At 40.0% G+C, this 23667-nt stretch overlaps 1 protein-coding gene across 3 annotated transcripts in view; it reads right to left on the bottom strand.

Moving 5' to 3' along the window:
- The window catches only part of ARSB (arylsulfatase B), a 206152-nt gene that overhangs the window by 46422 nt on the left and 136063 nt on the right, over window positions 1-23667 (bottom strand). The window contains exons 6-7 of one of the 3 annotated variants that reach the window (XM_037738193.1): window positions 15316-15386; window positions 8841-8956 (exon numbers count right to left, since the gene is read on the bottom strand). In XM_037738193.1, the coding sequence (XP_037594121.1) occupies window positions 8856-8956; window positions 15316-15386 (172 nt within the window). In that variant the 3' untranslated portion in view covers window positions 8841-8855. Of the gene's footprint in view, window positions 1-8840; window positions 8957-9247; window positions 9279-15305; window positions 15387-23667 lie in introns of those variants that run through there. The other 2 variants (XM_017527711.2, XM_017527710.2) reach the window with 2 other exon arrangements.

Genomic DNA, 23667 nt, shown 5'->3' on the forward strand with positions numbered 1-23667 from the left:
TCTGTCATCCAGCCTGGAGTGCAGTGGCATGATCTCAGCTCACTGCAACCTCTACCTCCCAGGTTCAAGAGATTCTCCTGCCTCAGCCTCCCGAGTAACTGGGATTTCAAGTGCCTGCTACCATGTTTGGCTAATTTTTGTATTTTTAGTAGAGACGGGGTTTTACCATGTTGGCCAGGCTGGTCTCGAACTCCTGACCTTATGATCTGCTTGCCTCGGTCCCCCAAAGTGCTGGGATTACAGGCATGAGCCACTGCGCCTGGCCCCTTTTTCATTTTTTCTTTAAGGAAAGACATTTGTTCAACAACTACTTATTGTGCTACTGTTCACAATTATTTTAAAAATAATTGTGCCAGATGATGATACGTACTCTAAAGAAAAGGCAGGTATTGGGGGCAGGGGGTACCTATAAAGTGCCTAGAACACAGTGCATTGTCAACAATGGTTAGTTTCTTTTCTTCATTGCTCTCCATGTGATTCCTCTCAACTCCTTTTACTTAATCATGTATATACCTATATACCCTGGTTCAAAACTGCTTCTGTGAAGGCATTTAGGAAAGAAGACAAATAGCACAGGTATTAGCCCTCACATATTAAAGGGAGAAGCTAAAGCTAACTGCAAGCTCCTTTGCTGGGAAACAGTATGATGCCCCAGAAAGTAAGTGAGAGAGATACTAACAGATTTTTACAAACATTCCAAATTTGAAAATAAGGACAGGTTACAGGACAGAATGGAAGCCTCTAAGGGAGAACCTCTTTGGTTTCCATGGGTCAAGAGCATCAGGTATCACCTATGACAGGAAGCCCCAGAGCATCCCTGGCATACCAGAGGGAAAGAGCACCTGCAGGGGGTTCATCATAATAGGGGCACAGCCAGCTGCATACCTAGAACAGAGTCCAGAAAGTGACAGGAGACTGTAAAGCTGGCCCCAGATAAATGGCTCCATCAAATAGAGCCCACCTAGACATGATTTTCCCTTTCTAAGATGGCCCATTGTACCAGTCACTTCTCATCCATAAGCAATTAGGTCACTAAACTAGTTATAAATATCTTTCTTTTTTTTTTCTTTTTGGAGACAGAGTCTTGCTCCGTCACCCAGGCTGTAGTGCAGTGGTGCAATCTCGGCTCACTGCAGATTGGGTTCTGCCTCCTGGGTTCAGGCAATCCTCCTACCTCAGCCTCCCAAGTAGCTGGGACTACAGGTGTATGCCACCACATCCAGCTGTTTTTTTGGTATTTTTTAATAGAGACGAGGTTTTGCCATATTGGCCAGGCTGGTCTTGAACTCCTGGCCTCATGCAATCTACCCACCTTGGCCTCCCAAAGTGCAGGGATTATAAGCATGAGCCACTGTGCCCAGCCCCTCTTGCCTTTATACTTGAGATTATTCTAACACTTTTTTGAGATGGATTCCAAGGCTAATCCAGCTATATCATTTTTAGTAAAAATCAGCCTACAAAGGAAAATGTATATCTTACCCACATGACTGAATCAGGCCCACCCAGGACTTCCTCTCAGCTGAGGCACTTCAACATTTGGAACTTTGATTACATCTGTCAAATCCTTTCAGGCAGTGCCTAAACCAGCCTTTGTTTGGGTAATTGGGAGATAAATTGCTGGACTTTGACTAGGGCTGTCGTTCCAAAGAATTCTGGGACCCACAGTGCTAACTGCAAAACAAGAGTCTCTACAAATAAACTGCCACAATTTCTGAATTTTTTTTTTAACTTCACTGAGAGTTTCCGGTCAAACAGGAAGTGCTGAAACCTCAGTATCTATACAAACACCTGTGGAATTAGCAGATTTTTCTTTATTCTGAGATTAAAATAGTGCTGGCACAAAGGGACTTTCCTGTGGACAACAGCAATAGCCGTTTTTAAAATTCTACAAACTAAGAATAGGAGGGAATTTTCTTACACTAATAAAGCATATAAAAGAATCTGCAACCAACATCATACTGAATGGTGAAATGTTGAAAGCTCTCCCTCTGAGGAATGGATTGAGAAAAGGATGCCTGCTGTCACTACTTTCATTAAATACCGAGCAGAATTAGTACAATAAGATAAGAAAAAGAAGTATAAGGTATAAGAATGGAAAGCAGAAAACAAATTGTCATTATTCACAGATAATTTCCTTATAGATACACAAACCCGACAAGTGATTAGACTTCATAATATGGTTTAACAATGTCATTGATTGGATATAAGATCAAATATCAACTACATATCAAAAAGTCAACTGCATTCCGATATGCTAACAGAACTCAGAAAGAAAAAAGGACCACTTACAATAGCAATAAAACCAAAGTATCTAAAAACAAATCTTATTAAGGATTTTGAAAACTGTAACACTTTATGGGAAATAGTCATTTGAGAAGATTAAATCAATGGAGACATACTTTGTTCGTGGAGAGGAAGACCTGACATTGTTGTAAATCTCCAATCTCATTAAACTGTAAACCTACTTTGCATTCATTCTATTATACCTAAAACACATTTAAGAGACAAATCTAAAAGATTAAACCTTTGTAGGACTAGAAGGTAAGATAAGTGAATATCTGAACTCAGAATTTCTAAACATAAAAACACAATTGAAGAATTCTACAAAGTGAAAGTTTGCAAAATATACATTTAAAATCAACCAAAAAATAAAATTAAAACTTGAACAACAAAGAAAAAATTTTGCTTCAGAAGAATGAATATTTTAACATATGAAAAGTTCTTATAAATTTATAAGAAAAAAACTTTTTCTTATCATAAAAAAAGAATAGAAACAAGTAATTTTGGCCCCAGAGTAGCAAATAAACATGACAAAACAATTCTAGCCTTAACAGTAATCAAAGAAATCCAAAGTAAAACAATACATTATTTTATCTACAAAGTTGACATCTTTTAAAAATGCTAATATATCCTATAGCTAAGATGCCAAGAAATAAGAATTCACATACAGTGGTGGTAGAACTATCAATCAGTGCAATTGTTCAAGAAACCAGTTGGGCAACATATATATAAAAAAATCTTCAAAATGTTTGTGCCCTTTTACCCAGGAATTTTACTTTTAGATATTTGTCCCCACCCCGACCCAAGTAATGGATGCTCATTGCAGCTTTATTCATATTGGTGAAAATTTTTAAATATCCCAAAGACACAAAAATAGAGTAATAGTTAAGTAGTTCAATGGTAGAATGGTAGATCCACATCATAGAATACTGTGCTATATACAACCATTAATAACATTGTTGTCCAAGAATTTTTTTTTTTTTCCTTGAGACAGGTCTTTGCTCTGTTGTTCAAGCTGGAAAGCAGCTGTATGACTACAGCCCACTGCAGCCTTGACCTCCTCCTGCCTCAGCCTCCCAAGTAGCTGGGGCTACAGACATGCATCACTATGCCCTGCTAATTATTTTTATTCTTTGTAGAGACAGAGTCTTACTATGCTGCCCAGGCTGTTTTCCAACTCGGGCTCAAGAGATCCTCCCACCTTGGCCTTCCAAAGTGCTGGGATTACAGGTGTAAGCTGCTGTGCCTGGTGGAATTTTAAAAATAAAATATGTCTTCCTTACCTGTGCTAAAAATAAAAATAAAAAATTACACAGGATCTGAATTCTGTACAAATGTGTGTATATGTGTGTCAGTCTGTGAGTGAAGAGGGAAAGTCAGAAAGAAATAGAAAAAGCACACCAAAATACTAACAATGCTTATTTCTGGGTAGCAGAATAATGGGTTTAGGGTGATTTTTTTTAAAACTTTATCTCTGAGCTTTTCTGTATTTTTAAAAATTTCTTGTACCTCCTCCCCATATATTATTGTATAAAAGCAAATAGGGAGCTTCCCTGTTGCATACAGGATCAAATCTCATCTCCTTAGTGTGACAGTGTCCTTGTTTAGCTTTCCCACCTCTTCTTTCATGCCTCCCCTCTGTCCCCTAAATAGCCTCACACACCCTTTGCTCACAGCCTTCTATTTCCTGTGATGGTCTTTTCTACCCGGGAACTACTTGAGGTTCAGCACAGGTGAAAGAGAGCCTGATTGGTTTAGCCCTCCTTCACTCTCAAAGCAACTATCAGACTCTGTGGAAATGATCTGACAATTAAGTACAACTTATAACGTCTCTACCACCACAGCTTTCAACTGATATTTGATTTTCTTTTAACTTTTTGTATGTTCTTGTTCTCTTTAACTAGGTTATAAGCTACTTGTTGTATTTTCACAAAGTCTAGGGCGACAGAGGAGGTATTTGTGGTAGCAGAATAATGACCCCCTAAAGTTGTCCATGTCCTAATCCCAGAACCTGTGAATATGTTAGGTTACATGGCAAAGGGGCATTCAGGCTACAAACGGAATTAAGATTGCTAATCAGCTGACTTTCAAATAGGGAGATGCTTCTAGATTATCCAGGTGGGCCCAATGTTATCACAAGAGTCCAGAAAAGTTGAAGAGGGAGGCAGAACAGGTCAGAGAAGATGAGATGATGGAAGCCAGGTTCAAAGCACATGCTAGAAAAGGACTCAACATTCCATTGCTGGCTTTGAAGATGGAGGAAGGAGGCCATGAGCCAAGGAATGCAGGCAGCCTCCACAAGCAGGAAAAGGCAAGGAAATGGGTTCTCCCCTGCAGCCTTTGGAAACAACTGCAGCCCTGCCAATCGGTGCCCTGGATTTAGTCCAGTGAGACCCATGTCAGACTGCTGACCTACAGAACTGAAAATATCCAAAAAATACAAAAATAGAGTAACCCTTAAGTATTGGTTAAGTTGTTTTAAGCCCTTGAGTTTATGGTAATTTGATCAGTGATAGAAAACTAATAGTGTTAAATATTATTTTCCTTCATTCACATTAAAATCAAGAAAGATAAAACCTAAGTTGTTGAAATAATGGACTAATATAAAGATATCCTTTTGGGAACACCTTTCCTAATCATTCCCAAATGCTGTTGCTTCTTCATTTGTCCTTACTGCTTATATTATATCACTTATCATTTCTTGCTACTTTATTTTATAACTGTGTTAATATCCGTTCCAGGGCATATGTTTTCCTCTGATTCAAAAGACTCTTTAGAAGCAGGGGCCATGTACTCATTCCCTAGGTATTTGCTGCCAGAGGTAACAGACTTCAGTCTATAAATGCCTGATTACTAACATCTTACATTATGCGTTACTAAACAGGCCATTTAGTCTGTTTTCAACAACTTCCCAGAAATGTTTTCAGAAGTTTTATTTCAGCCTTATACACAAGCACCCTAAAACTCCTAAAAAATCTGACAAGATCAATAAATATTTATAAAGTAGATTTACAACATTTTAATTCCATTGGATATATCCCATAAAACTGTGAGGTTTTATGTTTTTAGAGAATTTTACGGTAGGCTCTTTCAAGAAAGGTGGATATATTTATTTTTACAGATGGTAAAGCTGGGGAACTGAGGTAGGAGGATGCCTGGACCAAACTGGGAGAGGAAAAAAGGAGTCTGGACACCGCCAAATCTTTACCAGACCTGGAGAGGCTCCAGGTTGGAAGGTGGAAGGGTCAGCGCCTTCCACCTTCAGGTGGACCTGAGAGGGACTATTTGGAAGTTAGTCTGCTTTTGTGTTGAAATTCAAAATCAGCATAGAGCCTTTAATCAACTACAAGTAACAGGCTACACTTGGAAGCTATGGCTAAAATTTCTAGGCTGTACCAGAATTCGAGAAAAGTAAGCAAATAAATAAATGGTCAGTTGGAAATGCGACATTTTAGCATCAAAGTAACCCTGGGGAAAAAAACAAAAGCTGATGTGCAAATGGAGTTATGGATCAGTAACCATGTGGTGCTGTAGAGAAGGGATCCGGTGAGGCAGCTGACCCTTGGTCAAATGGCCTAACTCCAGATGCAGGCAGCGCCAGCCCAAGCCCTTCAGGTCAGCTTCTGTGATCTGGCTCTGAGGAGCCCTAGAAAACGCTGCTTACCCTGATTTCTCCAAACATAAAACTGGGGCAGTGGGATTTGCCATTTCTCTGTAGCCTAGGCCAGTGGTGAGGATTAATTAGTGTTTTTAAAGTGCTGTGGGTTTGGTTTGGTTTATGTATTTTCTCGGGATGAAAGCCAGGATGCCAACACCAAGTGTTAACCGTGAAGGTTTCATGTGTGTTCCTTGAGAGGTGCTGTGTGAAGTGGGGTGGAGGGGATATGAGGCTTGTGGGACTGCCTTCGGCATCAAAAAGGCCACATTTCCAAACAGACTTTAGTGCTCCCCAAAGCGGAGGAGGCAGACTAGAAGCCTTTGAAAATTAAAAAGGAGAAAAGCTATCTGTGTTTTGGCTCTGTGATTGAGGGCATGTAGCAACCCACACCAAGGAAAATTTGACGAGCTGCTAAAGACAAATATTGGCAGCTAGAGACGAGACAAAATTCTAACTTCTCTGACCTAGTATAGGCAGGCACGGAAGCAGCGACGCCCACTCTGTAAGAACCTAGCAGCTTTCAGGTATTCCAGGCTCACCAGAACCCTCCTTGGAGGTGGTTTTTCACAAATCAAGCTTTGTGGCTTTATTACTGATTAAGAAAGTCATGTGTGCTCATAATTTAAAATTAAAACTGGAGAAATACATAAAGTGGAAAGTACAATTTTCCCACCCTGCCCCAATCCTGGCAGCCAGAATATAACTGTTGTTCACTGTTGTTTGGACATATTTACAGCAGAAATTGTTATAATCATTCCCAACTTTTAGCTCATGAAACAGATGGCTGGAACAACTTATCCACAGGCTCACAGGAAATAAGTCAAAGCTGGTATTGAATGAAACTCAGGGCTTTCTGGCATCCCCAAGCTCTACATGTTTTACTAGGTGACACTGCCCACCCCACACCCAGCTCCCTCAACCCCTTAGCACCCTCCGGTGGAATGACTACAAGGCACTGGCAGGGCTTCCATGACTAGCTCTACAAGCAAAAGCTACCACCATGTGCAGAGTCAGATTACATGTGAATTCAGCAAGGCTAATGTCACTACTTGACCCATTCTTCCAGCCTCCTTTACATGAATCATGCCCCATCAACATGCTATTATATAGGTGAGATGATCGAAACTCAGATCTGGGTGCCCTTCTCCCACAAGACGAGTGTAGGACACAAAGCAATGAGACCTGTGAAATCGGTAGAACATGACAGATGTGCCGGGTCTGAACAGCCCTGAATTCCAGCTCTGAAATTTAACAGCATGTGTGACCTGGTGCCTCAGTTTCTTCACCTGGATTATAAAGAGTGGACAGGCCGGGCATGGTGGCTCAAGCCTGTAATCCCAGCACTTTGGGAGGCCGAGGCGGGTGGATCACGAGGTCGAGATCGAGACCATCCTGGCCAACTGGGTGAAACCCCGTCTCTACTAAAAATACAAAAACAAAAATTAGCTGGGCGTGGTGGCGTGTGCCTATAGTCCCAGCTACCCCGGAGGCTGAGGCAGGAGAACTGCTTGAACCCAGGAGGCGGAGGCTGCAGTGAGCCAAGATCGGGCCACTGCACTCCAGCCTGGCACCTAGAGCAAAACACCGTAACAAAAAAAAAAAAAAAAAAAAAAGAGTGGACAAACTGGCAAGGGGTCCTTAGCCTCTGGCATTCTATGCAATGTTGAGCAATCTGTAGCAGGGCGAGCTTCATGTATTTCACCTAACTCTTTTGATTCTGCTTAATATCTAATTTCATCAAAGTCTGAAAGAAAGATGCCTCCATGTCACCACTTCTCTAATATACCCAGAAAGAAATAAAAATGCCTTGAAAATGATGTATGAAATTATTGTTTTCACTAGATTGGTCTAATCAAATCAGCTAATAATAAATTATTCATTTATTAGCATGCATTCTTTTAATATGTATTAATCTCTCATACATAAGGTACTGAGAGAACTATACAAATGAAGTCTTGCTCTCCCCTTATAGTTCCAAATGCGGGAACACATCAATATAAATACTGTACTATGAGGCAGGAAGAGCTCACTGCCCTGGGAGGCATCAGAGAAACTCAAGGGATTCAAGTTTAAAAGAATCAAAGAGGGCTTCATGGAGGAGTAGGGATGTGCACTGAACTCTAAAGAAGGAGCAGGGCAGCAAGGGAGATGAGGAGAATGGAAGGAGGGCATTGCAACAGTGCTGAATGGTGGGGGTTGCGGGAGGGCTTGCCGGTGGACAGCTGGGTACCACCAACAGCCTTCCAGCAGGGAGGGGAGAGGCTGTGTCCATGCCCTCTTTCAGGCCGGTTTCTAGAAGACCTGTGGGTTTCGCTTTAGCCTAACTGATCTCGAGGATCTATAACAGTATATCATGCATCCCAGGCCATCATCATTTATTTATTTACTGAATAAATAATCTTGGAAATAGCAACATAATACTGGGAAATGGCACTGAATGTCACTCTGAAGAGGAAGCAGGGAGCGGCTCCAAGCATTCCAAACTGGATGACTCTTGGATCTCAAGCATGGATTTGGCAATTGCATCACAGAAAATGTGTGTGTGAGAGAGAAGACGGTGGGAAGAAGGCTGTTCTTTCACCCTATAATCATGAGCAGAAATAACATCTCATTAGAAACTTTAAAGAGAAGAGGGCCTTTAAGTGAAATAGTAACAAAGCTGTATGGAATCACTTTGAAGAACTGGCCTTTGGTGGTGTGAAACATGCTAACATCTGTCACTGCCCTTCATCTATAATCGAGCTTCTACCAACAGAATCTGTGTGTCTCCTGTGTGTGCGTGTGTTGTTAAGTAGATACACCTGTGTTACACAGTTGGCTTTATGGATGTTCCAGTCATCACAGAATGGCATGTCTGACTTCCAGAGTGAGTCATGGGCTCAGATGGGGCAGGATCATTACCGCAGCACAGCCAAAGTCAAGTCCAGCACCTGCAGGATAGGTGTATGTGTTTTTCCTCATGCAAAATAAAGCCTTTGAAGTGACTCTTTTCGTGTTCTGAGCCATGCTGTCTGGGACCTAGGGGGAATGTGGAATTTGGGGCTGGAGCTTCCCTTGGAACCATGCAGAGTTGAATTCAGACCTGCGGGACTTCACACCTACCTACTCTGGGATTATGGCTGTTCACCACCACTTTAGAGGTTTCCAGACCTTCCCACGAATCAGCTTCAGTGGTGCTGGGGGAGTGTGGAATTTGGGACTGGAGCTTCCCTTGGAACCATGCAGAGTTGAATTCAGACCTGCGGGACTTCACACCTACCTACTCTGGGATTATGGCTGTTCACCACCACTTTAGAGGTTTCCAGACCTTCCCACGAATCAGCTTCAGTGGTGCTGTTCCCTAGGCTCTCTCATGGATTTCTGACACTGACCATCCTGTGCTGCTGGACAAAGACAGATCAGCCTACTAGAAAGAAATATTTTAAAGACATGGGGGAATAAATAATTCTTAGTTTTCTCAGAAGGGAACAAAGGAAAAGAGAAGGGTACTATCTGAACAGATACCAAAGCACTTCCAAGGTTACTTCAGAACAAAGCTTTCAAAAATGAATAAAAAGTCTCCTCAAAGCACACAGGAGAGCAATTACAGCCCACACGTCTGACATTAGCCATGGAGCTGGGAGGTGGGGGAGGGAGGGAAGGGATAAAAGTGGAGCCAGAGTTGGGGCACTGAGATAACCAGTGACCGATGAAACAATCAGAGGGAACATCCCAGGAGAACAGGAGCAGAACTGAACTCAGAACAGCAAGAAAAGGCAGGGCCCTGGACTAAGACGGAAGTCAGGCCAAGCCCAGGTCAGAGGAAGAGGCTTTATAAATCTCTATTTGTCTATTGAGGAGGTCTAGGGAAAGGAATGAAGGTGGCAGAAAAATCCCACATCGTCTTTTCTGGACGATCTTTTCAATGCAGGGAGTGATGAGGGCGGACACTCAGAAGCTGAATGAACGGTTTCAAACATCTGTATATAATGTCAATTACAACTTAAGAAGTGACTTGTAGCTTCTAAGTTTTTTTTATTTAGGCACAAAAGGTAGGTTTGGGGTTTAAAGGGAAAGTGTAAGCGGCCATCTGGAGGTACGTTTAGGCTCAGGAAAGGCTATAAGACAATAAAACAATGACAGGTTGATCTGTTTATCATTCACTAGTAGATATTTATTAATATTAACCTAACAACTTACTATGATGTTAGGTTCTGTGCTATGGAGACCTTACTGTGCATATGGCAGTAAATGAAAAAGAGACCCTATTCTCATGCAGTTTCTCTTCATTTATGGAGGAGGAAAAGTTACATTTTATTTATGTTTTGTATTTTAAAATTGTGGTAAAATACAAACAACATAAAATTTACCATCTTAACCATTTTTATTGTATGGTCCAGTGGCATTAAATACATTCACATTGTGTGCTGTTATTATCACCATCCATCTCTATGCCCACTCAACAATCATGCCCCTTTCTTCCCTCCCCACAACCTCTGGTAACCGCCATTCAATTTTCTGTCCCTATGAATCTGACTACTAGGTACCTCATAAAAGTGGAATCATACAGTTTTTCCTTTTGTGACTTGCTTGGCATAATGTCCTCAAGGTTCATCCATACTGTCGTATGTATCAGAATTTCTTTCACTGTTAATGCAGGATAACATTTCATTGCATATATATGCCACATTTTGTTTATTCACCCATTCACTGATGGAGCTTGGGTTGCTACTACCTTTCATCTATTCTGAGTAATGGTGAGTAATGCTGCTACAAACATGAGTGTGCATAACTGTTCAAGCCCCTGCTTTTAATGCTTTTAGATATTTACCCAGAAGTGGGATTGTTGGATCCTATGATAATTCTATTTTTAATATTTTGAGTAATCACACAATGTTATTGTCCATAGAGGCTACACTTTTTTGCTTTCTCATTGACAGTAAACAAGGGTTTCAATTTCTCTACACCCTCAACAACACTTCTTATTTTTCCCTCCCTCCCTCCCTTCCTCCTTCCCTCCCTCCCTCCCTCCCTTGCTTCCACTAGCTCTCCTTTTCTTTCTTTTCTTTTTTAAATTGATTGTAATCATCTTAATGGTGTGATCTATGTATGTATCCTTGTGACTTTATGCTTTACTGCAGAATGGTGAATCTCCTGGTCTATGAGAGATTCGGTGACCTCTGGTGTGTGTGCATGTTTCTCTGTGAATGTGTATGTGTATCAATATTCTGTGCCAATCTTTGAGTATTTTTACTGTTAGTATCCAAGTCACAACCTACCGTGGTATGTGACCATGAAAAAAATCCTGACTCTACCAGCAGGATGGGACTCTGGGCACCATATAATTTGACTAGGGGAATGGGGTGTGTGTTGGTGGGGAGTGTGGGACGTAGCTGCTGAAATCAAAGAGGCCAGCTTCTGGGGGCATCTGGTGCTAGGCAGAAGGCAGACATCTCCTGGAAAGTGCGTAATCCCTATTCATATGATTCAGGATCACAGGAGACATTGGTCAACAACCTCAGGATGACCCACTAAGGGAAAGAGGAGATGGAAAAGTGGATTGATAAGGTGATGTTTTGGAACAGAGATCAGAAAGGTGGCCGGATGTAGTAATAAGAAACTCATAAAATAATTCAAATTCCTCTAGTGCATATAATGTTTCTAGCACTTTCACTTGTGTTCATCTATTTATAACCATGCCTTTGGCAACAACACTGCTTATCAATGGGCACACTCCTTCTAGCAGGCAGAAACAGGAGAGAAGCAGAGTAAGCAGATTTGCTCTTTGAGGTCCCGTTTATATAGAGACTCACAGAACACTGAAGCCAGAGGGACCTTGGAGTTCATTTAATTCCATCTTTACTTCACAGGTGAGGAAACTGACAAAGTGACTTTAGCAAAGGTAGAGGTAGAACATTACCTTCTTCTCCTGTAGTAAAAACAAACGATCTGGGAAGGGCTGCAGGGAGAAACCTCAGAAATGCTTCTGTGATAGCACTGACTCATTTCTTAATCCTTAGTTTACACCCTAGATTGGCTGCTTTCTGATTTTACTCCATAAAAGCCTCTATGCTCTATGAATATGATATCCAGACTTGGCTGTCCTGTAAGAACATGGCTTTTTATAGCTGGATTTAATTTTTCCTCATAAGTGAATTGCATAGAAAAGGAAATGGCTTGTATCATCATCCTAAAAAAGAGCAGGCACGCAAAGATAGCTTTCCTTTTTTCTGTTTCTGCCTCTCAGTAGAGTGAAGTGAATATAAAAACTAGGCAGGAAAAGGCCCATGGGATTGCCATGTGTGAGGAGGTGGGTGGCACCTTGCTACCTGCAGGCACAGACAGCAGAGAATGCCCTGTGCGCATGAAGCAACAGTGAATGTGGTTCCACGTCCTTGCAAGAGCTGACAATGTCCCTCGTTACCTGCAAGAGTCACAGCAGTAGTCCCAAGCTGGTGGGGAAGCCAACATGAAGGCCTGGGTGGGTTCCAGAGAGGGGAGAAAGAGCAGCAGAAGGCCAAAGAGGCTCCCTGAATTTGTGGCTGCAGTACTGGGTCTTTCAAGTTCACCACATAATATGAAGGAAACTGAGTCTAAGAGAAGTAAATGTCCTTATAGTCTATGGGTGGCAAGATTAAGACAACTTTATATTCTAATTTCCATGTTCTTACCAACTTTTACGGTGGAGAAACCTTTTGCCTATGCTATTATTTTGCTAGTGGACCTTAGGAAAGGCAGGAAAAAGCACAGCAGGTTGCACCAAGAACCCTGCAGCACACAGCGCTGTGGCGGTTATACAGTGTATTCATCTGTTCTTCCACTGCTATAGAGAACTACCTGAGACTGGGTATAAAGAAAAGAGATTTAATTGGTTTGGGGTTCCATAAGCTGTACAGGAATCATGGCTGGGGAGGCCTCAGGAACTTACAATCATGACAGAAAGCAAAGGGGAGGCAGGCATGTCCAACATGGCTGGAGCAGGAGGAAGACAGAACGGGTAGGTGCCACAAACTTTCAAGCAACCAGATCTTGCAAGAACTCACTCACTATCACAAGAACAGCAAGGGGGAAGTCCACTTCCATGATCCAATCACCTCCTGCCAGGCCCTTCCTTCAGCATGGGGGATCACAATTAGACATGTGATTTGGATGGGGACACAAATCCAAACCACATCACATAGGAGTATAGTTCTCAAGCTCCTACTTCAAATGCCAAACAAAATACAGCTTAGTAAGTGAGGATTCTTAAGGTTTTTCATTTCTAGGTGGAACTTAGCAGGTAAAGACATTTATAACCATTATTATGTGGGTAGCATATTCCACATATCCCCTAGACCTAGGCTATACTAGGCTTTGCAGTGCAGTAAATTACTCAGAAATTGTTAAAGCTGTTCCTGCCTCCCCACTATTCTCTTCCAGACATGCTTAGATATTTTGATATGACTGAAATGTAGCTCTTCGGTGTACTGGGGTAGAGAAAAGTTTAGGAGTCATCGATGTAACCTCACAGTCACTAGTCACAGCTCTGTGATCAGCTCAGCTGATCAACTTACTTCCTAGCACCTTCCAGAAGAGGTTTTTAGGCCAATAGAAATATGATGCAAGTCACATATGTAAATTAATTAAAATTCTATTAGCCACATTAAGAAAGGAAGAGGAGACAAGTGAAACACTAACAATGTATTTAATTCAATATATCCAAGGTATTATCCTTTCAACAAATAATAAATCTGTAATGTTATATGCATATAACATATAGGTGTACTAAGTCTTCAAAATCTGATGTATATATTCTACTCATAGCACATCTCAATCCACAGATAGCCATATTTTAAATACCCAATAGCTACATGTGGCCTGTGGCTACCATACTGAACAGCACAAATCTAGACTGTTCTTACAGTCCTTAGGGCTCAAACTTTCCCCTTGCCTCTCTCACTGACATGCATTTACTCCAAAAGAAATAGAAATTTCTCCATGATGTAGCCATTCTCGCCTGCCTCAGGGCCCTTTCCTGTCCAGGTCTTAATGTGTTCACTTGGTCTTTCTTGCATCTCAACTCTCCAATTGTCCACTGAGTCATCAAGTAATCATTACTGAGTGCCTAGCAAGTGCCTGGTATTTGTGATAACTGACAAGGATAAAAAAATACAAGAGATGCTGACTTCCAGGAGCTCTCAGCTTGGAAATGCAGCCACAAACATGAACACGTGAAGGATGCTATCTGGAGACACATGCACCCAGGAAGGAGTGACTGTTTCCTCCGGGGCTCTGGAAAGCATTCACAGATGGGGACATGGGGCTGGGTTTCAAGGGATGAGAGAAATTGTAGAGAGGTAGGGAAAAGGTGTTTCAGGCATTGGGAAAAGCATATTCACAATAGTACAATGATGTGCATGCTTGGAGATGACAAGTGTCTAGGAGGTGAGAACATGACAAGGAGTGCCCGGAGTGAGTCTGGACAGGCAAGTGGGGCCGGAGCGCCTGGTGACATATTTAGAATTACTGTGGGGTAATTCTCTGAGCAGGAGTCTCTGAGCAATAATATTTTGTGGCGAGCTATAACACAGTTTGGAAAGGACAGAGAAGTCAGGAGAGGTTGAACTAAGGGGGCAGCAGTATGTTCAGAGAGGAGGAGATGGAGCCCCCATGTGAATAAGGGAATGTAAGGGCACTGTTTGCAAGATGAGCATTACGATGAAAGCTGGGCAAAGGGTCTAATTGCTAAGGCTTTCTATGGCCAAACTCACTATGCTGAGGGTATTAGGGCCACTCACATGGTACATATACAGGCCTATTACAGTCCATTGTGATCTGGGAGCACTACATGCATGCCTGCCCTGAAGGAAACGGTAGGGCTCTTTACCGGTTAATTTTGGCAGGAGGCAGAATCAAGTAGAATCGCTTCCAGGACTGCTAGGAAAGTCACACTTGTGACACCCAGCAGGTGTTGTGCAGCAGCCCAATCACATAATGTGGTTGCTCACATTATGCTGGGACCCAACTGTGGCTTATATGACCGTGAGTTTTCTGGAAGGTGGCTCTGGAGCTCTAGGTAAGAGCAGGGCAACAAAATGATACCTACAGTGAGAAGGAGCTCAAAGATGCCATGAGTTCTCCTTTTGTAAATGGGGAGAGCTGGGGCAGGGAGAGTTCAATGGCTTGAAGGCTAGTAAGCGGCAGAGCAAGAATAGAATTGGCCTTTCTTGATTCATAAGCTGGTGTTCATTTCACAGCACACTGCCCTCTGAGATGAGTGGAAGATATGTCCCGAAGAACTGTTTACCTTTATAGCAACTCCGGATAAAAGAGAAAGCTAGGCTAGAGACTCACTAGGTAATCAAACCATCTTGGTGGGCCAATGAGATTTAATCTAGTAGCAATGCACTGGTACTCACACGGTGAAGAGTCCACAAAGTTCGGGTCAATATTATGCAGCAGCTCCACTCTAGGGGATGGGCTTCCTTCACTGGAAAACAATTTTTAAGGGAATGTTAATTTCCTCTATCTAATGGGCATGAGTTATTTTAATACTTCCCTTCTTTGTACATATAGGAAATAACAAACCTGTCAGTTAACAACTCTGTCATGAATTTGGAGGTCTCCAAAATCACAGTTGGTGCCATCTTCAAGTAGTCATCATTTGTCTACATTGAATGAACACTTTACATAAGAACTTTAGTAACAAGCATACGATGATATTTTTTAAAAAGGATCCTGGGACACTTTGCAATAAATATTGTGGCCTTATTTAAACATGACCATTTTTTACACCAGAGAAATGAGAACTCAAGTCATCTTATATAGGCTTCATACTGAACACTTACAAGGAAATGAAGAAACTGCTTCTGCCAAAATGGTGGCACCAATATTACAGATGCAACATGCCTCAGAGCCTAGCCTGCAGCAGAAAAATTAATGTTCTCTATGTCCAAATTTGCAACACGGATTTCAGATTTAATATAAACACATGAAAAATACCTAGATCTCTTTTTGGCTTTAAAACAAATGTATACACATAAATACAATCACAACCTACATTTGTGCTGAAAAGTGACTTGGAGATCGCTTAGTTCAACCCCCTCTTCTTACAAATGAAGAAGGTACACAGTAAGTTATTGGTTGAATATTGGGTTGTGTGACTCTCAAAGCAGTGTTCTTAAAAAATTGGGGGCAAAAACAGCACCAGATGCATGTAAGGAGCACATGAAGCACCCAGGTCATTTTGCTAGTATAGACTCAGCCTTATGGAAGTTGTTAAAAACAATTTAAATCATTGAGGGAGTACTGAGACTCCTTGATAATCCAATACGGTTCAGCTAAGTACTGAAGGCTGCAAAGTACTGTTAACACCACAGGATTCATACATAATCTAAATAATCAATAAGGCTCTTGATGTAACCAGGACATGGTTTCAGGTGTCCCAGTGTCCATACACCAGACTCACAGCTAGTTGTTTATAGCAGTGGTTTGGGATTTCAAGGCCCAATAAAATTTCAAAAAATATGGGTTGCGATTCACAACTGTGTATTTGCCAAGTAAGGGAATATAAAAACAAATCTTAATTAATTTAAAACAAAACCAAACAAATATCAACTACCATCACCATTATTTTATAAAATAAAGTTGATTTTAACAGCCAAAAAGGTAGGAAAGACACAATCTCAGAATAAATGACAGCTCCTTAAATTGAACATATTTAATTTTAGCATTCTATAAGATGTCATTGTCCCCATCTACTCCATAAAACATATGAGAGTGCAAAGGAAATACTCAGGGGTGCCCACAATCTTGGGACAGTAGCGGCAGCACTGCAGGGGTTGGGGTGAGGCATATTTCCCAGGACCTTTCTTTTCTCATTTTCTTTCTGAGGCATTTAACTGCCTGAATATGCTGGAGACTATCAACCAGTCCAAAATGCCAGGAACTACGGTTTGATCCCAGAAGCTCTGAATGTAAGTAGGAATGATATGTAAATAAAATGGTAAATATGAGAACATCTAAATAGAATGATGATGATGTCTAATTTGTGAGCTTAAAACCAAACAAGTATGCCAGGTACAATGGTTCATGCCTATAATCTCAGCACTTTGGGAGGCTGAGATGGGAGGATCCCTTGAGGCCAGCCAGGAGTTTGAGACAAGCTTGGGCAACATAGTGAGACCTGGTCTGTACCAAAAAAAGATAAAAAAAAAATTATTTGAGCATGGTGGTGCATGTCTGTAGTCCCAGAAACTCAGGAGGCTGAGGCGAGAAGATCCCTTGAGCCCAGGAATTCAAGGCTGTAGTGAGCTATGATTACACTACTGCACTCCAGCCTGGGTGACAAAGTGAGACTCTGTCTTAAAACAAACAAACAAATAAACGAAACCAAGCAAACAGAGTTTAAAATCCTGGAAAGTAATAGCAAGCAAAGAAAGGAAATCAGAATGAAAGCATTTTAAAGTCTTCATATTGTTTGGAAGTAGGGAAATGCTGCTGATTAAATTTAGATTTAGCTAAGTAAAACTTTTGTGTTAAATTTTTAGGGCAGCTATTAAAAACAAAGGCTTTTTCTACACTATAGGGTAAAAACTCAAAATTTCAGGACCAATATATTAATATATAACCACTCATCTTTAAAAGTAGAGGTCACTGTAATACCCCAAAACATTAGGCACAGTTAAATAAAAAATATTTTCCTAATAACCTTAGAGAGAGTTTATATACATACTCTTCATTCATGTCATTTTTTTTATTATTCAGAAGAGTCACAGGTATTTTAAAATAAGAAGATGAGATGACATTTTTGAAACCAAAGGTTGTATATAATCCTAGTTGACTGTTTGTTAGGAAACATCTTCATAGGCAGAATCATCGTGATGCAAATAAGAGCCAACCCCTCCAACTATCTTAAGTATGTTGTGATTCTACTTTTAAAATGTACTCATCAGAATATTTTCCTAAGGATGTGGTTAGAGATATGGACCAAGAAAACATAATATGTGACAGGTGACTAAAACAATGACCAAACACCATTAGGGACTTCCTGAGGGGGAGGTAGAGAGGGACTGTGGGTTTTGCATTAATAGTTAATACTTTATTAGCACAGATTCAATAAAGTAATTATACCTCCCACTAACACATACACACATCAACCCAAGAAGGCACAGAAACTGCATGGTTAATTTCAGTGCAGACAAGGGTACAGTGTGCTGATGCTGCATTCAAGAAGGTGGGTTCAAGTCACCTGGAGAAGACAATCTGGGGGCAGGGGACAGAAATGGAGCTTGTGGGAAGGAGGGGAAGGGGTGGGTGACGAATTGAGAAATCTCAAAGCTAATTCTGTGAGCCTCATAATTTTGCCTAGGAAATATTTTAGAATCATAATTTTGAAAAAACAAGCAAATGGCAGAGAGACAATGGTCATTGGAGAGATGTGGCCGATTGTTGGGGAGGAGACTCCTTAGAGCTGAATGCCATACATAGGAAGAGCATGCCCCAGACCCTGCGCAGGGCCCACTGTCTACTTAAGAGTTATACCTTCCCCAGATTGAAGAAGCTGGACATGGGTACAGAGCTTGGTAAGAAATGTTCACCACCATTTCTTTATAAATTCAAAGGAAGGGAAGTTCAGTAAATACCCACATATTTTCAGCATACTTTAAAAACCCTCTTAAGAACTCACAAATCCTTGGCCACTTATATTTGAGTAGTCTCCAATAATCATACGAAGGATCCCCTTCTTGCATTTAGAAGAAAAATACCTGGTGTGTGCTGTTTTTTTTTTTTTTTTTTTTTTTTTTTTTTTAGAAATAGTGTCTCACCATGTTGCCTAGGCTGGCCTGGAATGCCTGNTTTTAGGGCTAGTGTTTTCCACTGTTGTCTCACTCCCATCCCTGTCTCACTCCCATTCCTTCCTCATTCCTCTGGAAATTTTTGACATTAATAATCTCCACTTTCTTATGCACATTCCTCTATCCTTCTGTTGAAAACAAAATAAGAAAATTTTATTTATTAGCCATGTTATTTGCCATTAAATATCTTTTTTTTTTTTTTCAGTACTCATTCTCAAACGTTGCTGCACATTAGAATCGCCTGGGAAGCTTTTAAACCCCAGATGCACAGGCTGCCTCTCATACCCGTAAGATCGCTGGTGGTGGAACCCAGGCATTGGTACTTGTTGACTCTCCAGGTAATTCCAATGTGCAGCTGCTCCTAAGCAATGCTTCCCAAACTTTAATATACATATGAATCACCTGGGGAGCTTGTTAAACTGTGGCTCCTGAGGTACCTGAACTGAGTGGGGCCCAATAATCTGCATTTCTAACAGGTTCCTGGGTGATACTGATGCTGCTGGTCTCAGGACCACACTTGTAGTGTCATGGTCTGAGGAAGCCTCCTGGAGTCCTTCTACATGGGATCTGAACTCTTTTGGAGTTTTTAAAATTAAAACTCATTTAGATTAGGGCTGATTCAAACATAACGATTCTCAATCTTGGCTGCACAATGCAATCACCTGGAGAACTCTTAAAAAATACTGATGCATGGGTTCCACCCTAGGAGACTAAGTTCATTGGTCTAAGTTTCAGCCTGGGCAAAAAGGTTTATAAAAATACCCAAACTTAGCTTTACTGAAGTATAATTTTAAAACCATAAAATCACCCATTTAAACTGCACAGTTAAATGTTTTTAGTATATTCACATGGTTGCACAATAATCAACGGGTCTAATTTTAGAACGTTCTTATCCTCCCAAAAGAAATACTGTACCCATTAGCAGTCATTCTTCATTTTCTACTCCACTCCCCTTCCCAGACCTAGCCAATCACTAATCTGTCTCTACAGATTTGCCTATTCTGGACATTTCATATAACTAGAACCATATACTATGTGGCCTTTTGTTAACTGGCTTCTTTCACTTAGCATAATGCTTTCAAGGTTCATTGAGTTGTAGCATGCATCAAATATTTTATTCCTTTATATGGCTGAATAATACCCCATTGTACGAAGATACCACATTTTCTTTATCCATTTATCAGTTGATGAATATATGGATTGTTTTCAGTATTTGGCTATTATGAATAATCCTATTATGAACCTTCATGTACAGGCTTTTGTGTGAGCATTCATTTTCATATCTCTTGGGTCTACAACTAGGAGTGGACTTGGTGGGTCATAAGGTAACTCTATAACATTTTGAGGACTTGCCAAACAATTTTCCAAAGCAGCTGCACCATTTCACACTCTTACCAGGAATAAGTGTTTCAATTTCTCCACATCTTTGCCAACACTTACTATGTGTCTTTTGAACATAGACATTCTAGTTGGTATTAAAGTGGTATCTCATTGTGGTTTGATTTGCATTTTCCTAATAATTAATTATGTTGAGCATCTTTTCATGTATGTACTGGCCATTTATAAATTTTCTTTGGAGAAATGTCTATTCAGACCCTTTGCTCATATTTTAATGGGCTATTTCTTTTTATTATTGAGTTGCATGAATTCTTTATATATTCTACTTGCAAGTCCCTTATCAGATACATGATTTGCTAATATTTTCTCCTATTCTTTGGGCTGACTTTTCACTTCCTTGAGGATATCATTTTTAGAATAAAAGTTTGCATTTTGATGTAGTCCAACTTACATATTTTCTCTTGTTTTGCATTTGGTATTTTATCTAAGAAACTATTGTCTGATCCAAGGTCACGAAGCTTTACTCCTGAGTTTTCTTCTAAGAATTTTATAGTTTTAGCTCTTACATTTAGGTCTATAATTCATTTAATTTTTGCATATGCTATGAGGTAGAGATCAATTGTATCATTTTTTGCTTTTATTATTTTTAATTGACATAATTATACACATTTTTAGGCTACAGTATATTTCAATATATGTGTACAATGTATAATGATGTCAGTGTAATTAGTATAACCAACACCTCAAATATTTATCATTTTTCTGTGTTGGGAACATTCAAAATCCACCCTTGTAGCTATTCAAAAACATATAATAAATTGGTGTTAATTATAGTCACCCTATAGAGCTAGAGAGCACTAGAACTTATTCCTTCTATTTAGCTGTACTTTTATATCCATTAACTAACCTTTGGCTATTCTCCTCTCCCCTACCCTTCTCACCCCCTAGGAAAAACACTACTCTACTCTCTACTTCTTTGAGATCAACTTTTTTTAGCTTCCACATATGAGAACATGTGGTATTTACCTTTGTGTGCATGGCTTATTTCACTTAACATAATGACCTTCAGTTTCATCATGACAGAATTTCATTCTGTTTTATGGCTAAAGAGTATTCAATTGTGTATATAAACCATATTTTCTTCATTCACCCACTGATGGACCTTAAGTTGATTCTATATCTTGGGTATCATGAATAGTACTGCAATAAATATGGGAATGCACATATCTCCTTGACATACTGATTTGATTTCCTTTACACACACACACACACACACACACACACACACACACACACACACACACACAAAATAGTGGGTAAGAGTTACCCTTTCTCTACAACCTCACCAGCATCTGTTATTTTTTAACTTTTCAAAAATGCCCATTATAACTGGGGTGAGATGATATCTCATTGTGGTTTTAAATTTGTACTTCTCTCAGGACTAGTGATGTTGAGCATTTAAAAAAATACATGTATTGGCCATTTGTATTTCTTCTTTTGAGAGGTGTCTATTCAGCTCATTTACCCATTTTTAAATTGGATTTTTGGGGGAGTGTTCTGTTGAATTGTTTCAGTTCGTCATATATTCTGGATATTAATCCTTTGTTGAATGAAGAGTTAGCAAATATTTTCTCCCATTATGTAGGCTGACTCTTCACTCTGTTGATTGTTTCTTTTGCTGTGCAGAAGATTTTAGTTTGACATAATCCCATTTGTCTACTTTTGCTTTTGTTGCCTGTATCTTTGAGGTCTTCTCCAAAAAATCTTTGCACAGGCCAATGTTCTGAAGCATTTCTCCTGTTTTCTTTTAGGAATTTCATAGCTTCAGGTCTTATATTTAAGTCATTAATCCATTTTGAGTTGATTTTTATATATGGTGAGAGATAGGGGTTTGGTTTCATTTTATGCATATGGATATCTAATTTTCCCAGCACCATTTATTGAAAAGACTCTCTTCCTCAATAAATATTCTTGATGCCTTTGTCAAGAACCAATAGGCTATAAATAAAAGAATTTATTTCTAGGTTCTCTATTTTCTTCCATTGGAATCAGTTTTTACACGGGTAACATGCTGTGTCGGTTACTATAGCTTTGTAGTATTTTTTGAAACCTGGCAGTGTGATGCCTCCAACTTTGTTCTTTTCACTCAGTATTGCTTTGGCTATCGGGTCTTTTGTGGGTCCATACAAATTTTAGGATTTTAAAAAATTTCTGTTGAATGTTATTGGTAGTTAGATAGGGATTGCATTGACTCTGTAGATTGCTTTTGGTAGTAAGATCATTTTCACAATATTTATTCTTCAAATCTAGGAATATGAGATGTCTTTTCATTGTGTGTCCTCTTCTGCTAGTTTGTTGCTGGCATATAGAAATGCTACTGATTTCCGTATGTTGATTTTGTATCCTTCAACTTTACTGAATTTATCAGTTGTAGGAGTTTTTTGGTAGAGCATTTAGGGTTTTCTATATATAAGATTATATCATCTACAAACAGGGACAATTTGACATCCTCCTTTCCATTTTGGAGGCCCTTTTTTTATTTATTTTGCCTAATTGCTCTGGCTAGGACTTCCATTACTATGCTGAACAAAAGTGGTGAAAGTGAGCATCATTGTCTTGTTCCAGATCTTTGGGGAAAAGCCATCAACTTTTTCCCATTTCGTATGATGTTTGCTATGGGCTTATGATATATGGCCTTTATTATGTTGAGGCGTGGTCCTTCTATATCTAACTAGTTGAGTGTTTTTATTATGAAAGGATGTTGAATTTTATCAAATTCTTTTTATGTATGTATTGAGATGATGGTTTTATACTTCATTCTGTTGATGTGATGTATCATGTTTATTGATTTGCATATGCTGAATCATTCTTGCAACCTTGGGATAAATTCCACTTGATCATGGTGAATGATCCTTTAAATTGATTTTTATTTTTTGAGATGAGGTCTCACTTTGTTGCCCTGACTGCAGTACAGTGGCTTGATCATGGCTCATTGCAGTCTCAATCTCCCAGACTGAAGCAATCCTCCCACCTCAGCCTCCCTAGTACCTTGGCTATAGAAGCATGCCATCATGCCTGGCTAATTTTTAAATTTTTTGCAGAGATGGGATCTCCCTATGTTGCCCAGGCTGGTCTTGAACTCCTGGGTTCAAGTGATGCTCCCAAAGTGCTGGGATTACAGGCATGAGCCACCACACCTTGCTGTGAATGATCTTTTTAATGTCTTGCTGGATTCCGTTTGCTAGCATTTTGTTGAGGCTTTTTGCATCTATGTTCATTGAGGACACTGGTCAAAGTTTTCTTTTCTTGTTGTATCCTTGTCTGGTTTTGGTATCAGCATAATGCTGGCCTTTTGGAATGGGTTTAGAAGAATTCCCTCCTCTTCAATTTTCTGGAAGAGTTTGGAAAGAATGACTATTAGTTCTCTAAATGTTTTGTAGAATCCTGCAATGAAGTCATCAGGTCCTGGGCTTTTCTTTGATGTGATTTTTATTACAAGATTCAGTCTCATTACTTATAATTGGTCTATTCAGGCTTTCTACTTTCTCTTGGTTCAATCTTGGCAGGTTGTATGTG

Source organism: Cebus imitator, unplaced genomic scaffold (assembly GCF_001604975.1).
Source record: "Cebus imitator isolate Cc_AM_T3 unplaced genomic scaffold, Cebus_imitator-1.0 Scaffold50, whole genome shotgun sequence".
NCBI lineage: Eukaryota > Metazoa > Chordata > Mammalia > Primates > Cebidae > Cebus > Cebus imitator.